Source organism: Neolamprologus brichardi, chromosome 14 (genome assembly GCF_056152115.1).
Source record: "Neolamprologus brichardi isolate AB-2024 chromosome 14, ASM5615211v1, whole genome shotgun sequence".
Lineage (NCBI taxonomy): Eukaryota > Metazoa > Chordata > Actinopteri > Cichliformes > Cichlidae > Neolamprologus > Neolamprologus brichardi.
The window spans coordinates 15,395,969-15,410,672 of record NC_142117.1 but is presented as its reverse complement, the minus strand read 5'-3'; the positions used below and the strand labels follow the sequence as shown (position 1 = coordinate 15,410,672).

The window sequence follows — 14,704 nt, the reverse complement described above, 5'->3', positions numbered from 1 at the left end:
GAGACGGCAAAGGGCAGGATGCTAAATTGTGTTTCATTGTCACACTTGATGGTAGAGAAAATAGATGAGGATGTAATGAGTTTACACTGTGAGAGACTTGTCTGTAGCTATTCTCATAGCTCTACTGTACTGTCAGACCAAAGTTCATCAGAACGGAATAGGATGACACACTCTGTCAGTCGTGTTAAATCATGGCTGTCAGTTTGCAAAGTCATGACGATGCCATGGGGGATACATAGACCTTTGTGAACATGTGGTTTAAGCAGTTGAAAATGTTTTTACACCTGTTTACTGGCAAATCCTGAGATCTCATCAGTTTTAAACTGTAAATAATCCTGGTTTTCACACTGAGACATTAGATCCATACAGATGAGTTAATCATGTCAGTTTCTAAAACAGTGATTTTATCTTTGCTGCACTCTAACCAAGGACCCAGGGCTGCTTTTAAAAGTTAGAAACTGCTCAACTTGGCCAAAAAGAAGTGTGTTTTAGATAAAGCGTCCAAGAGTTATGTAACAATAAAGGAGCAAATTGACCTTGACACGGAGTGGCTGACTTCACACTGCAGCTACTGCAAAAATAATGACTGCTGCTGTGTTTAAGATTCAGAGCAACACTGCTGAGGTGCACTTAAACAAAAGAGGAGGAAAGCAACATTTTCGATACATTTAAGGTGTAATTGCAGTACTGTAAATAGAACATAAATAACAAAGTAGAACAATTTCAGTTTCCATTACTAGGATAGATCACTATTATATTCAATTTGCTGAGGTTATTTTCTTCAGATAAATTTTACAATTCAAATATTTGGAAAAAGAGTCATTGTCACCAAAATCAGGTTGTGTTAATGTTTAATGCAGGTATTTGATTAAGAACATGATTTTTTTTGTAACTGAGGGATTCGATTAAGAACACTTAGCATAGCTTGTTTCTCTTCCAAGCTCCTTGTGCTTACTCAAAATGTAAAAGATAACCTGCACCACAGATGAATTAGCATTCCCAACAAGTCCAATTCCCAGGGACACAGTGCAGTTTGGAGGGAGAGCTGAGAAGACAAGAACGGGGAAAGTCAAGAAAAAAAGAGGAAAACAAACAACATAACTTCTAACTGTCTTTGTTTAGCAGTTTTGTCCTTGCTCCTCCAGTCCCCATCGCTTACTCTGTCTTTATCTCTGTGGACCGCGCTTCTTCTCTCCTCATCTGCAATCCTTTCTCCATCCAAACTCTCTTTTAACACTAGAAGGATGTGGAAGGATGAAATCTGGAGTGTGCAGTGAGAGCGTTTAATGACATGCGCGTGTGTTTCTGTGCAAATCTTTTAGGCACTTTTTAATCCAAAAGATGTGACAAATTAAATTTTAGCTCATCTGGTCAATGAGCTAATGAGCATGGTAAGGTGTCCATCTTTCTGTCTACAGTTGTCAAGAAATAATTACATAACATTATAACATTATGACTACAGACAGGTGAAGGGAATGACACTGATTGTATCTCCATCAAGGCACCTGTTAGTGGCTGGGCTATATTATGGAGCAAGGGAACATCTTGTCCTCAAAGTTAGTGATGTGTTGGAAGCAGTAAAAATGGACGAGCGCAAGGATTTGAGCGAGTTTGACAAAAGGCCATATTGTGATGGCTAGATGACTGGGTCGACTGGGTCAGCGCATCTCCAAACTGCTGCTCTTGTGGGGCGTTACTGGTCTGCAGTGGTCAGCATCTATCAAAAGTGGTCAAAGGAAGAACCGTAGTGAACCAGCAACAGGGCCAAGGTTAGTTGATCTGCATGGTGAGCGAAGGCTGGCCCATGTGGTCAGATCCAACAGACGAGCTGCTGTAGCTCACATTGCCAAAAAAGTTTATTGGTCATCACAAAATATATTTGGATCTTAGATATACTTAATCATAAAAAAGAATTATTCTCTCAGGACACTCATAAAAGGCATAAAAGTTCATGATTTGGATTTTCATGAAGATGGGAAACTTCAGTTATTTAGAAATTGTTCTGCAGTCCTCAGTTTAAGTTTGCTCAGTCTCGCTGACACACACTAGTGTGCAGGGGCATTTCTGTTGCAGTCCTGTTCAAGTTCTAAAGAACTGAATTGAAACTCCTTCTCAGCACGAGTATGCAGAAGCTGTGTGCCTGTGCAGTTACAGCAGGCAGTGCAATGATCACACCACCAAACAAAGCTCACTTTGCAGTGTTTTCAGATTAATCTGTCTTTTATCGACGTGCAAACAAGTGGGAAAAAACTGTTCATTAATCCAACACTACTCAGCGAGTTCTGCCTCCTATTTTTCCTGGCAGCCTTCCACAATAAGAAACCGTTTACACAATCTCGCTGAAGCTGACAGTTAAATAGAATCTGTTTATTAGTATCTGAAGCTCAGTTTAATCACTTATTTCCATCCCACTAACAATTAATCAACCTGTTCCACATTCAGTCAAAGCCTAATGTCATGTTAGCTCAATTTATATTCACATGAAACTGAAAAAGTTACAGACCGTGTAACGACTGTCTGCAAATGTAAAAACCTCTCACCAGTTAATGGAAAATGAATTGATTTTTTTTTAAAAAGGTGATTATCACAAGTGAGAGACCTGGAGTGTGGATTAACTGATAGGTGATTAGTGAATTCATCGCGTCCTCTCAGCGTTGGCTGTCTGCTGCTGCAGATAAACCATTATCTCTTCAGTCAGTGAGAAAGCTAACAGAGTGCCTATAGGGGTCTGCAGTGGCCTCGCTATGCTGTCAACACACACTGGCTCCAGCAGTGCTGATTGGTTGTGGAAAATGGAAAACAGAGTGTTTGTGGAAACCTATTTTTAGTTGCTGACAAAACCAAAAATAAAGTCGATGCAGAATTCATGATCAGCATTATTTGAGTCTTCAGCACTTCTGTGTGAACCCAAAAACTTTGTAATCTGTCATCTCGCTCATAGCACACAATCCAGGACCTTTTTTCCCCCCTTTAAAGCCTGCTGCACTGATGCGGCACAATTGATTGATGAATTCTTAAAATGGCTATCCTGGAAAATCCTGCAGCGTTTAAGACAGGAAGAGGTTGGACCTCTGTGTGCGTGTCGCCGAGATTAACAGTCCACAGCTTCTACAGCACATTCTGTTTTCTACTTTGACTTGTACTTTAATGCAATTCAATGAAAATGATCACCTTCATTAGTTCAGCCTCAGTAATCAGTCATACTTCGCCATGCAACACTTAAAGTTTCCTCCTACTTTTCACTCAAGTCCTCTGTGGCTGTAACCTTGGTCTTCAGGCAGTGATATAACCACTGCCAACAAACTGCATCTGATGATCTGAGCTGGCTCTTGCTGATCATCTTACGAACAAGAGACGAGGCAGTTTATGACAAATGCCTTTTTTTAAGTTCCTGTATTTCTAGAATTTATATATATATACTTTCTTATGTTGTTGGCTTGTTCACTACCTGTGAGCCACACTGTAGCCAAAAGAGTAGACAAGGTAGAAATAGATATGGATTTAACAGGAGACGAAGGATGGAAATCAATAAAACTTGGGCAGGAGACAAAGGCATAAAACTGGAATGAAAATAGGTCCAAAGGAGTCTGTGTGTGTGTGTGTGTGTGTGTGCGTGTGTGTGTGTGTGTGTGTGTGTGTGTGTGTGTGTGTGTGTGAGAGAGAGAGAGAGAGAGAGAGAGAGAATGAGAGTTTTTCTTTGTGTTTGTGTGTATGTATTATAAAAATAAAAGGCACCATACAAGGTATGAAATACAGGTCAAAATACCAAAAAACATGCATATCTAGATATGCATAAATATGCATATGCCTCAGTATGGAGGTTCATATCCATACATAAATATGGTTATTAACTGATTTTAGACATTTAAATAGCCCCACAGTGTGTCGTTGGAAGGACCAGGGGATTTTTGTTAGTTTAATTTACTCACTTCAAACTTTACAAACTTTCAGTCAGCCTTTCCATTTGCAGCCAGGAAGGTTCAAAATACTGAAAAGAAGAGTAAAGAGGTCGGTTTAAGTGAGACAGAGAAATGCTTCATCTAAATTTGTGCCATCCATCACACTGCCAAGCACCGGACTTGGGTCCACTTCTGAGAGATTTAGGTTAAAAGGACTCACACAAAGCTCTTTCCACAAAGCTGCTTATATTCTCATCATATTCCTCCCCTTTAACTTCTTCTTGGGATCGTATTGGTTTATATTGGTTTTACTTGACCTGCTTTTTGAAAACAAATTCTAATCTGATAGAAAAGGTCGAGGAAGCCGAAATGAGAAAGGCATTTAGACTTATTTCTGTTCCATCATTATAAATGTTACCGATTTGTTTCTTGATGTGAACACTTTTTAGGTTTAGAAAAAGGCACTGCAAGGTTATCAGGTTTATTATTGTTGCATAGCAACATCAAGTGACTCTTCCAGCACTTTCCACTGGCAGCTGCAAGAAAATAAAAAGAGGAAAAAAAAAAGAAAGCTTGACTTTTTTCAGGGCTTTAATTTCCATCAAACAGAAACGTCAGCTGGATCTCGGAGAGCAGTGGCCTTGACACTAGAGCTCCGCAGGGTTTTCATCCCACGCTGAGCCTCAGACACAAAGCCCAGAGCAACCACTGGACATCGTCAGCTGTGATTACATTTCCACCATGCTGGAGACAGCTTTAAGGGATGATTGAGCCCACACAGACACAGGCACACACAACGTCCAAATGTCGACACGGATATTACAACACACAGCGGCGAACTTTATGCACACGTGTTGATAAGAAATGACCCGCGCTGTACATACACTGTATAATAAGGATTAGCCCTCATGACTGCACTGCACGTACACTCGAGGCGTACGGAAGCTGCCATGGTAACTTGTGTTAAGGAAGTATAAAGGCAGCTTTTTCCACCCGCCGCTGGCGTCACTTCACCCAGGCTCCACCTCTGCTTAAAAAACTTTTGATGATGATGTATGTTTAAACCCCAGCTTTTTTTTTTTTTTTTTAGCTCCTTATTAAATCAGTTTCATTATGCACCAAAAAGATCCAATACATCCTCTGGGGGTCATCTGTAAGTTAAACCTCAGTGGAGTTGATGCTGCTGCAATGTATGGAATAATGAGCTGTAGGATATCAAAAGCATCCTGCCTGTTGGGAATGAAGAGTTTCTTCTCATTTCCCCACACTTTCTCTGAGGTTTATAAATTGTTTTATGACAGCCGAGCTGCTGAGGTCAACAAGGCCTGAAGAAGAAAGACTGCGTGTTCATGTGGTGTGAAATTGGGACCACTAGAGCACAGAGTGGGCAAGAGAATGACGATATAATATATTTAATAAAAAAGAGAGCAGAAATAGGTGGAGACTAGCATGGCCCAAAGGTAATTAACAAATGTCCTAAGAAAGAGAGTGATCGGTTGGCTAGTTGGTTGGAGGGGTTGCTTTATTAGCCTCATCACTATTGGAAATGAATACTGAGAGAAAGATAGAAGGACACACCATGTTCTCTGTGACTTACTGAAAGTAATGTTTGTACTAAAAATGATCAAAATGTATAGGTCAGTACATGAAATTCACGTGATCCAAATAAAATGTTTATATGTGTTACAAAAAGAGATCAGTGAGTATGAATAGATTAATAAAATCTAACTGATGCTTGTGAAATGTGTTATGCTCTGGATCAGTATTGGCACTGAAATTGTCCTGTGTAGCCCATTGTAAAACTGAAGTTGTCCTGAGACTGAAGTACATAGTTGGACTGTATAGGTCCAGGTGTTTTCAGTCCCATTGTCACAGGTGTATAAAGTCAAGCGTATAGCCATGCAGTCAAGGCTTTGTGAAAGAATCAGTCCTCCTAAAGATCTCACTGAATTCAAGCGTGGAGATGTATTCGGATGCCACTGTTGCAGCAAATCAGTTTACGAAATGTTTTCCTCCTCCGATCAGCTGTGAGTGGTAATAATGTAAAATGGAAATGTTTATGGTCAAGTGGTGGCGTTTTAAGTATGTCAGGGTATTGTTCACGAGTAAAAGGAGAGTTAAGACACTGGTCATTTTTGGAGGCACTTGGAGTAAAGCTGCTACTACTCAGAAAGAGCCAGTTGAGCCAATTTCTGCCAATTCGGAAGGTCTGCTAGGTGAGGTGTTCCTGGCATGTCCTACCAGGAAGAGGCCCTGGGTAGGATGTAATCCCTCCAGGATACCCTAAAGCCTGTCTGGCTTGGGAATGTCTCGGTCTCCTTCAGAGAAGCTGGATGAGGTGACTAGGGATAGAGCGGTCTGGGTTTCTCACCTTAGACTGCTGCTGCCCGATGGATGGATGGATAAATAACCTTAGGTACCACAGTAACTCAGCCATTAAGTGGTAGACCCTGTAAAGGTAGAGAGTGAGGTTGTGGAGAGGTGCACAGTGAATGAAAGTGACCAATGTTCTGCTGGCTCAGGAACTGCAGAGCTCTAAATCTCCTCTGGCATTAACATCAGTACAAAAACTGTACACAAGGAGCTTCGTGGCATGGATTTGTCATACTTTTATTCATGTAGTGTATGAATAAAAGTATTACCAGTGGAAAAGTTTGGGGAGTGGGGGATGGGGTTCAGGATTATTATTTCTCTTGAATTTCTGAATATTTTAAAGATGTTATGTACAACAGATGATAGCAAAAATGTGACCTTTTGTTTAACTATCTGAACACATTGTCTTTCATAAAGTGGTAAACTTTGTTCAGCCTTTCTTAATGCCCTTGTGATACAGTTGCATTAGGTGACTGTAGCTGCTTGTGGGGTGATTGTGGCGCAGGAGTAGAGCTAGACAGAAAGCTCACTGATGCAGTAAAAAGTACGTGTATGAATGTGTGAATGAGACAGGTTGTATAAAGTGCGTTGAGTGCTAAGGTAGACTAGAAAAGTGCTATTTATGAACCAGTCAATTTACAATTTGGTGACCACGAAAAAAACATAATTAGTTATGAAATGTTCCACCAAGGCTTTCTGGTGTTTAGGCTGAAATTGCGATGTTTATTCATGCATGGAATTCAATGCAGGCAACAGAAGACTGGCAAAGTTGTGCAATGCTTAATCACCATTTTATCCGACACGGTCCATTTTTGGAAGTTCCCTTTAGCTCAATTTAGGAAAAAATATGTGATGACAGTTTCCATGGACCTGCTGCCAAACTTCACAGGTGAACTGCCTCATATCTTGTCAGGCAGCCCAGATTTTCTTGCAACTACCAAAATACACATAAGCCTTTCTGCATTAACAGGTGAGCAGCAGACACTTTATTGATATAAAAAGGTGTTCCTGTCTCTCTGTCTGTCTGGCAGAGTGGGACCCTTTCAGATAGCTAAAACTGTTTTGACTCAATCTGAATAGAAAGCTATGTGCATAATTCCCTGAGGGAATGTGCTGAGGATTTAGTGTCTCCTCCGGTTGTGGCGGCTCAGCCTTTTGTCTGGCTTATCGGTATTGTCTGCGGGACAATCGGGACTGTGGCGTCATTATTCTCACATGCACAAGCACATGAGGACAGGGGATGCAAGGTCTTCCAAATATGCGCGGCCGTAGCAAACGAACAGTCATCAGTAAAGACAGAGAGGGCTAACAGGGGCTCGCACTAGGTGATACTTCAGTACTGAGCAGCAGCTCTAAACAGGACAGATTTTTCTCTTGGGAACTTGACAGCCTTCCTCGAATGGTGTCACAGCCCCGGGATTAGTTCTGTTTACTTCACGATGTCAAACAAACACACACACACTGACACAGACAGAAAGGGCTGACAGTAAAGAAATGTTCCCTAACGATGAAATGTCTCTCCCTCTCTTCCCTCCAGGTACATGGGTGACATTTGGAGGACAGATAACAGACGAGGTATGAAACCCTTACCTTTATTTTACATGTCTACTTGATGTCAGTGCAGTCTGCTCATTGATTACACTGATGTACAGTGTATGGCACATTAGACTGGTTGGTGTGGCTTCTTTTTTTTACCTATTAAATAATGACACAACTTTTTTGCCTGTCAAATGTTTAAATGCAATTAAATATGCTATATAGAGAAAGCTGCCTTACTTATGGATGAAACAGCAAAAATGGGTCCAAGTGCACTGATATAGGAAACTGATGAGCCATAATAGACAATGTAGCTTAAAATTAGCAGCACGGTGGCACGGTGGTTAGCACTGTTGCCGCACAGAAAGAAGGTCTTGAGTTCAATTCCACCATCAGGCCGGGGTCTTTCTGTGTGGAGTTTGCATGTTCTCCCCGTGTTTGCGTAGGTTCTCTCCGGGTACTCCGGTTTCCTCCCACCGTCCAAAAGACATGCAGTTAGTGGGGATAGGTTAATTGGAAAATCCAAATTGCCACTAGGTGTGAATGTGAGTGCGAATGGTTGTCTGTCCCTGTGTGTTAGCCCTGCGACAGACTGGCGACCTGTCCAGGTTGGTTGTCTGTCCCTGTGTGTTAGCCCTGCGACAGACTGGCGACCTGTCCAGGGGTGTACCCCGCCTCTCACCCTATGACAGCTGGGATAGGCTCCAGCGCCCCCCGCGACCCTGAAAAGGATAAGCGGAAGCGAATGGATGGATGGATAGCTTAAAATTACACTCATATCATTGCCCACTCGCCGTAAAAAGGAATGGATTCAAAACTGAATTCCCTTTGAAAATTACCAACAAAGTCAAAAAAGGCTGCAGGCCAAGACAAGTTGGCAGCATTCAAGGTAGAATTATTTCTATTTTTTAATTATTTATTTCTTGTTTAAAAAAGAAAAAGATGCAATTTTTGGGGGGGGGGTTTTGAATCAGAATAAATACAGATTGACACTGTAAATGATCCACGGCAGAGGAAGCGACATGTCCGTGCTTTGCAGCGTACTTTATTACCACACGGTTGCTGTACAAACGCAGTCGGCTGCAGCTCCGCAGCTCACAGCCCGACACATACTAACAACAACCATTACAGCAGGACCCAGTACAGACTTTAAGCTGGCGAGGCGTGATTGCGGATGCCGCTCAGGTGCGTCCGCCTCCCCTGCAGTGGCACCGTAGACCACGCCCCGCCACAGACACTTCCAGTTTTTCTTTTTTCTGTGTCATATTTATTTGAAAGTCTGTAAGATCCTGAAGCGGGTGCAGCTGTGTAGTCCTCCAGGAAGGTTAATTCTTCTGACTACAATCCATCAAACAAAATGTCACATACAAAGGAGCAAAAGCCTAATCTGGTGAAGGGATTTTCCATTCTGTACAACAGTTAGAGTCATAGGTTAACCAAAGAACTGTCACTGTGACTGTGGGACATCCTGTCATGACTGCTTTTTTCTGACTGAGTGGTGCCACAGTTAACCTTCAGCACACCATACTGACAGAGCCCTCTAACACCCACAGGCTCAATTACTCCACAGTTTCACTTTGTATTGCTTTATTCCTTTAAAGTCACAGCCTTCACCGAAACCTCAGGTTCGATGAGTTGCGTTGTTTGGATCGCAACACTTTGGTCCACACGGGACAGAAAAGGTCAGCATGATGGCTACGTGTGCACGCCGAATTCTCCTTTGCACTTATGCTGATGAACTCTAACGTGCTCTGATGTTGCCCCTGGGGTCCCGGTCTTGGTCACCGCACATATGCACATATGCACACACTTAAATTGACACAGAAGAGAACAGCGCTCACCCAGGGGTGCGCAGAAGCACCAAGCTTATGTAAGAGTATTATTTTTCTTTCCTTAGGGTTGCTGGCGTTGACTTACTTGGTACCCTCACTCAAAGCTTAGCACCCTTTTCCCCTTCCATTATCCTGAACGTCCGCAGTTCAGTGTCAGTAGCATCACTCAGACACTTCAGGCTGTGACAGCTGGAAGCGTTATGATCAATTCTGGCTGGCTTGTGTGAACGTGGTTTTAAATTTTTAAATCTTCTCTGTAAAGTGATCTATGGTAGGAACGACCAGAAAAAGGAGCTGGTAGAGCAGACAGAGGGTCTCGATGGACATGCAAAAGCAAGAGAACTATCATTACATGCAGTGCTGGTAGGTTAACCAGTCCTCCAGTGCCCTGTTCAATGTCATTGTCATCAAGTCTGCCCTAAATTTGCTAAAACGTCCTCAGCAGGGTTCAGCGTCCCTGTCCTCATTAAGAAATGCACAACAACTGTAGCACACAAACTGAGATAAAAATGCATAAAACACTAATATTTTCCCTTTATTTGTATTCAGAATAATCATGTAATAACTTTATTGATATTGGAAGACATAAATATTAGTATAGATTTTCTAACGCTGGGCAATTTTTGGAGAGCGCTTCTTATCAAAGCGTTACATCCTCGTCTTAACGATAACACATTCCCAGACAGGCAGGAAGTTCGTGGCAGTTAGCGAGCTGATATTGCTTACTCATTCAAAAAGGGCAAAAGTGGATCCATAAATCATAAAGTGAATTTAAAGACGACGTCTCTTGTTCGTGTCAACGTCGATGCAGAGAGTTTGAAAGGGGAGGAGGCAGCGCAGTCATAAAATCCTCTCTCAAGGTTGTGTGGGTTGTATGTGGGAGGCTGCTGCGGCCTTGATTCTGAGGTTGTGTGAGGAAATAATTTTTTTTTAAAAAAGTCAATTTTTTTTCTTATTATATTCCCTCCATCTATGGAAATTCATTTGTCTTCCACCTTTTGTGCGCCTGAAGAAAAAAAAAGGGGAAAAAAGGAGGAGAGAAGCCTGAAGCCACCCATGTGTTCCTGCAACTTCACAGTGACTCAGTGTTTGACTACAGGAGGAGGTTTTTATTTTATAGACGTGCTGCTTCTGCAGTTTCTGCCTGTTTATTTTTTTAAAGCATCCCATCATTTGAAGGCCCTCGCTCATATTCAGTTCATCTGAAATGCCTAGAAGTCAAAGCAGAAGTGAGTAAGCAGTGATGCTTCAACACCACTGCAAACTTTCTGACTTCACAAATGTCACTTTCGGTTCTTTGGCAGCGACTGGCCTGTTAGCATGTTGTGAGACTCGTCATGAATAAGCAGTCACCCTGAAACTATCGCTCATGTTCTGGTTTAATTCAGTCTGTCCTTGTAACGCTCCCTTCTGCATGTTTCAAACTCTACCAGCAAATAAATATCAGTTTTAAGTTGTCACCACTTTGAAGTTATGCAGTCCATCTATTAGCTTCTTACTTACCTCATCCTTCATCCTGTAGCTGTTATCTTACCTAAGACCTCCATTCGTTCACTTTCCAGTGTGGCCAACAGTTCTGGCATGAGGTTGCTTCCCTGTTTGCACTCAGCAGAGACCAATAAGGGAAAGAACATGCTTTTCATATTCTCTGTAATCCCTCTTCCCCAAATCTTTCTCTCCTTAAGTGACATCTCCTTTCTCTAACCTCTCCATTATCCAGCTCCATCTTTTTATTCTGCTCTGTTTGTCTGATGGCAGTCCAGGGCTCAGAGACTGAATGAGCCATTTTGAAATGTGGACACTGTTATGTCCTTCCTTTATTTCCTTTCCTGGCTGTTCACTGAACCTTATCTGAAAGCACTGGATTTGCATCTGATGCATTTCTTTAAAAAAAGAAAAACAAGAAAAAATGACATATATGAATATATTGTATCGATGTTGGTTATACTAGGCTGAGAAAAAAACACTTATAAAATTAATTTTCAGATAGGGAACAGAAGAAAATGCTGTTTGCGGTAAAGAATCATTAAAGACTGGATATAAAAGATGGACATGGCTCCAGTTGTGGTTATTCCAACTTTTCCTATTTCTGAGATGATTTTCTTTCTACAAGCTATAGCTGAAATAAAAAAACAAACAAAAATCTATTTTACTTTAATGTAAAATATTATTTTATTTTAAAAAATTAATTGAACTTTAAAATGCTGCACAGGATTTTTCAAAATAAAGTGCTCTGCTACTAGAAAGAGGTGCAAATAAGAAATAAATGGAAATAAATTTTACCTGATGGTGGTTCCGAAACTTTTACCTAAACAAACAGAAGCAAATGCAACACATTTATGTAACAGAACAAATTTCAGACTCGTTTTGACCAGTAATGAGACAATGACCTTCTTTGTTTTCTAAAAATGCTTTGATCCTGTCAGTGCTTATACCGAGGCTCACACCAAGGCTCCTGGCTTTTGGTTGTCTCTGAACTCTGGTTGGATTTAGCTTTAGCTACTTTTCCCCTTTTAGCGTCTTTAAAATGTCTCTATTTACCCAGATGAGGGGATTAGGCGTCTGGTTAGGTTTGTCATTATAAACATTTTCCCGCTAACACTTTTTTTATCTCAACTCAGAGTGAAGAGCTTTTGTGCTAACAACATATTAGCATATAGCTGTGAGTGTGATCTGGGCCGATTAACAATCAGCCAATCTCAGACCTTGGCAGGTAGATCGGGACGCCTTCAGTGCCTAATGAATTTTTTTGATTTCTCTGTCAGGTCCACTTGTCACTCTAAAGCTGGTGACGTCCAAAATGCTGATCTTGAGGCAATAAACTAAATGACTGTTGTCATGGTAGTACGTGTGTCTTTTAAATACAGTCTGTAGGGTGCACCAATCTGAAACACTGGATTAGTTTTTTTCAGTCATGTCATAACATCATTCATGTATGGATAACTGGACAGATAACTGAGAGAAAAGATTACAGGATTTGATTTCCTCTCTGCTGGTATAAAGGCCAAAGATGACTCCCCCAGGTGGTTCTGAAAGTGTTTGCCACTGCAACACTAGAATAAAGTCAGTCAGCAGCTGCACTTTTCTTCTGATACGTTGTAGTTTTAGCAGCTAAAACTACTCAGTATTATATTGGCAGGAGATGAAGAATGCCTCTCTCTTTTTTCTCCTTAAGCCTTTTCCTGCTGTAGAGGAACACCACTTGGATTCCTGCTTTGCTGCTACAAGTAAAAATGCCATTTTAAGACTTTCCACAGCTGGCAATTTCTCCATTGAGAACAGGTGCTGCTGTTTCAACAGGTGATGCTACATTATCTCACCAAGAATCCTTTCTGGGGCTTGCGGTTAACTTTAAAAATGGATTTTAAAGTATAAATGACTGTTTTCAGCTTTGCCTCCGAGCAAAAAGCCCATGTGGGAGCTGCTGTAGCTACAACATCTTAAATCAGTTTACAAACACACTTTTTATTGACTTTTATTTTGCTTCCTTTTGGTCCTTTTCCATTTTTTACGACTTTTGTTTCTTTTTGTGTGTGTTGTCCTTCATTTTATTGCCGTTCTATATTACATTACGTTACACAGGGGATGTGCCTTCAGCATGTTCATCAAGGCAATGTTAGTTACTAATAGATACTAATAAAATCAAATTTACTATCACTGTATCACACAGAGGCTAGGAATGCTATCCCGCTTCATGCTAGTTGCAAAGTGATGGTTGAGGAAGGCTGAAAACATTTCTCAGAGGAGACGTTATCTCATTCTTCTAGAAGCAACGCCTCCACTGTCTGCCATCACACGCACACGAAAACCCACACATACTGTACATGCATTCGCACAAACTCACGCACTTCACGCAGACACGTGAACACAAACACAACACAGCACACCCTTGTGTCACTACAGAACTCCACAGGGAAATGACAGTAAATTCACTTAAAGTCCTCCATGTAATAAAAGTCACCTCGGGGAAATTGGATCTCAGTTAGATGATTTATGGTCACCATGTCTGCAAATTTTAAAAAATGCCACACACAAACACACACACACCGGCACAAAGCATGAATTAACTAAAGAGAAAAGAGCTGATACAGCCGTACATCATGAAGTCGAATGATTTTTCACAGCTAATTACGCTGCGGCCCTACTTACTCAATAAAATCTGAATATGAACAAACTTCCAGCACACGAGTACAGTTCTGCTTGATCCAAATGGAAACGTTCACGGTCGTTCTGAACCACCAGGTGAAGCATGAATATAAAGGTGAGCGTCACTGAGGTGGTTCGCCATTGTGACGTTCACTGTCACATGAGGTTCACGTAAATCTGATAACACCAAGCTTACTGACCAGCCAAGAGGCAGTCTGGCTTCTGAAGGTATTTGACTGCCATTTCTGCTCCTCTGGACGCTCTCTGTGCCTCACTTCAGCTCAGCTTTTCTTTTATTAATATCATGCTAGCCATTTTTTATGCTCTCTAAACCAGATTATGTGTTATTAAGTCGCTCTCGAGATGGTGTGGTCTTTTCTATTTGATATATTGAAATACGCCATTGCCTGTAACGTGCTGCATAAAACTCATTTGCAGTTAAATAATACTCCGAGGAAGCCCTCTGGTTGCAATTCCTCAGCAGTGATTCTTAGATGAAATGCGAAGCTGCACGGGCTGATGATGTGTGTCATGTTTTCCTACTTTGAAAGAGATTTGGGTAAATCTTGGACACTGTATCCGTGGAAACACATGAATATTTAAAAGGAAGATATTGATATGCAGGAATAATGCGGCTCCCTCACGGCCGATTCATCAGTAGGCGCCTGAAGAGGAAAAACATTGTTTCTTTTTGGTAAAATAGAAACTGCAAACTAACCTTTCTGTATCCTCTCTTTTTTTTCATGTGTGTGCTCGATCTGACCGCTTGCCAGGTTGCAGAGCAGCTAATGACGATTGCCTACGATAGTGGAGTCAACTTGTTTGACACAGCTGAGGTGTACGCGGGCGGCAGGTGGGTGATACACAGACCAGTGTTTTTGTGTAATGGGCTGCAGATGTCCGGCCTCGCTGTCACCA

The 14,704-nt window shown here is 41.5% G+C and overlaps 1 protein-coding gene across 3 annotated transcripts in view; it reads left to right on the top strand.

Moving 5' to 3' along the window:
* kcnab1a (potassium voltage-gated channel subfamily A regulatory beta subunit 1a) overlaps positions 1 to 14,704 on the top strand; it is a 117,870-nt gene that overhangs the window by 86,527 nt on the left and 16,639 nt on the right. For all 3 annotated transcript variants that reach the window (XM_035911659.2, XM_006799853.3, XM_006799852.3), the window contains exons 3-4: positions 7,810 to 7,847; positions 14,560 to 14,639. In XM_035911659.2, the coding sequence (XP_035767552.1) occupies positions 7,810 to 7,847; positions 14,560 to 14,639 (118 nt within the window). The remainder of the gene's footprint in view (positions 1 to 7,809; positions 7,848 to 14,559; positions 14,640 to 14,704) is intronic.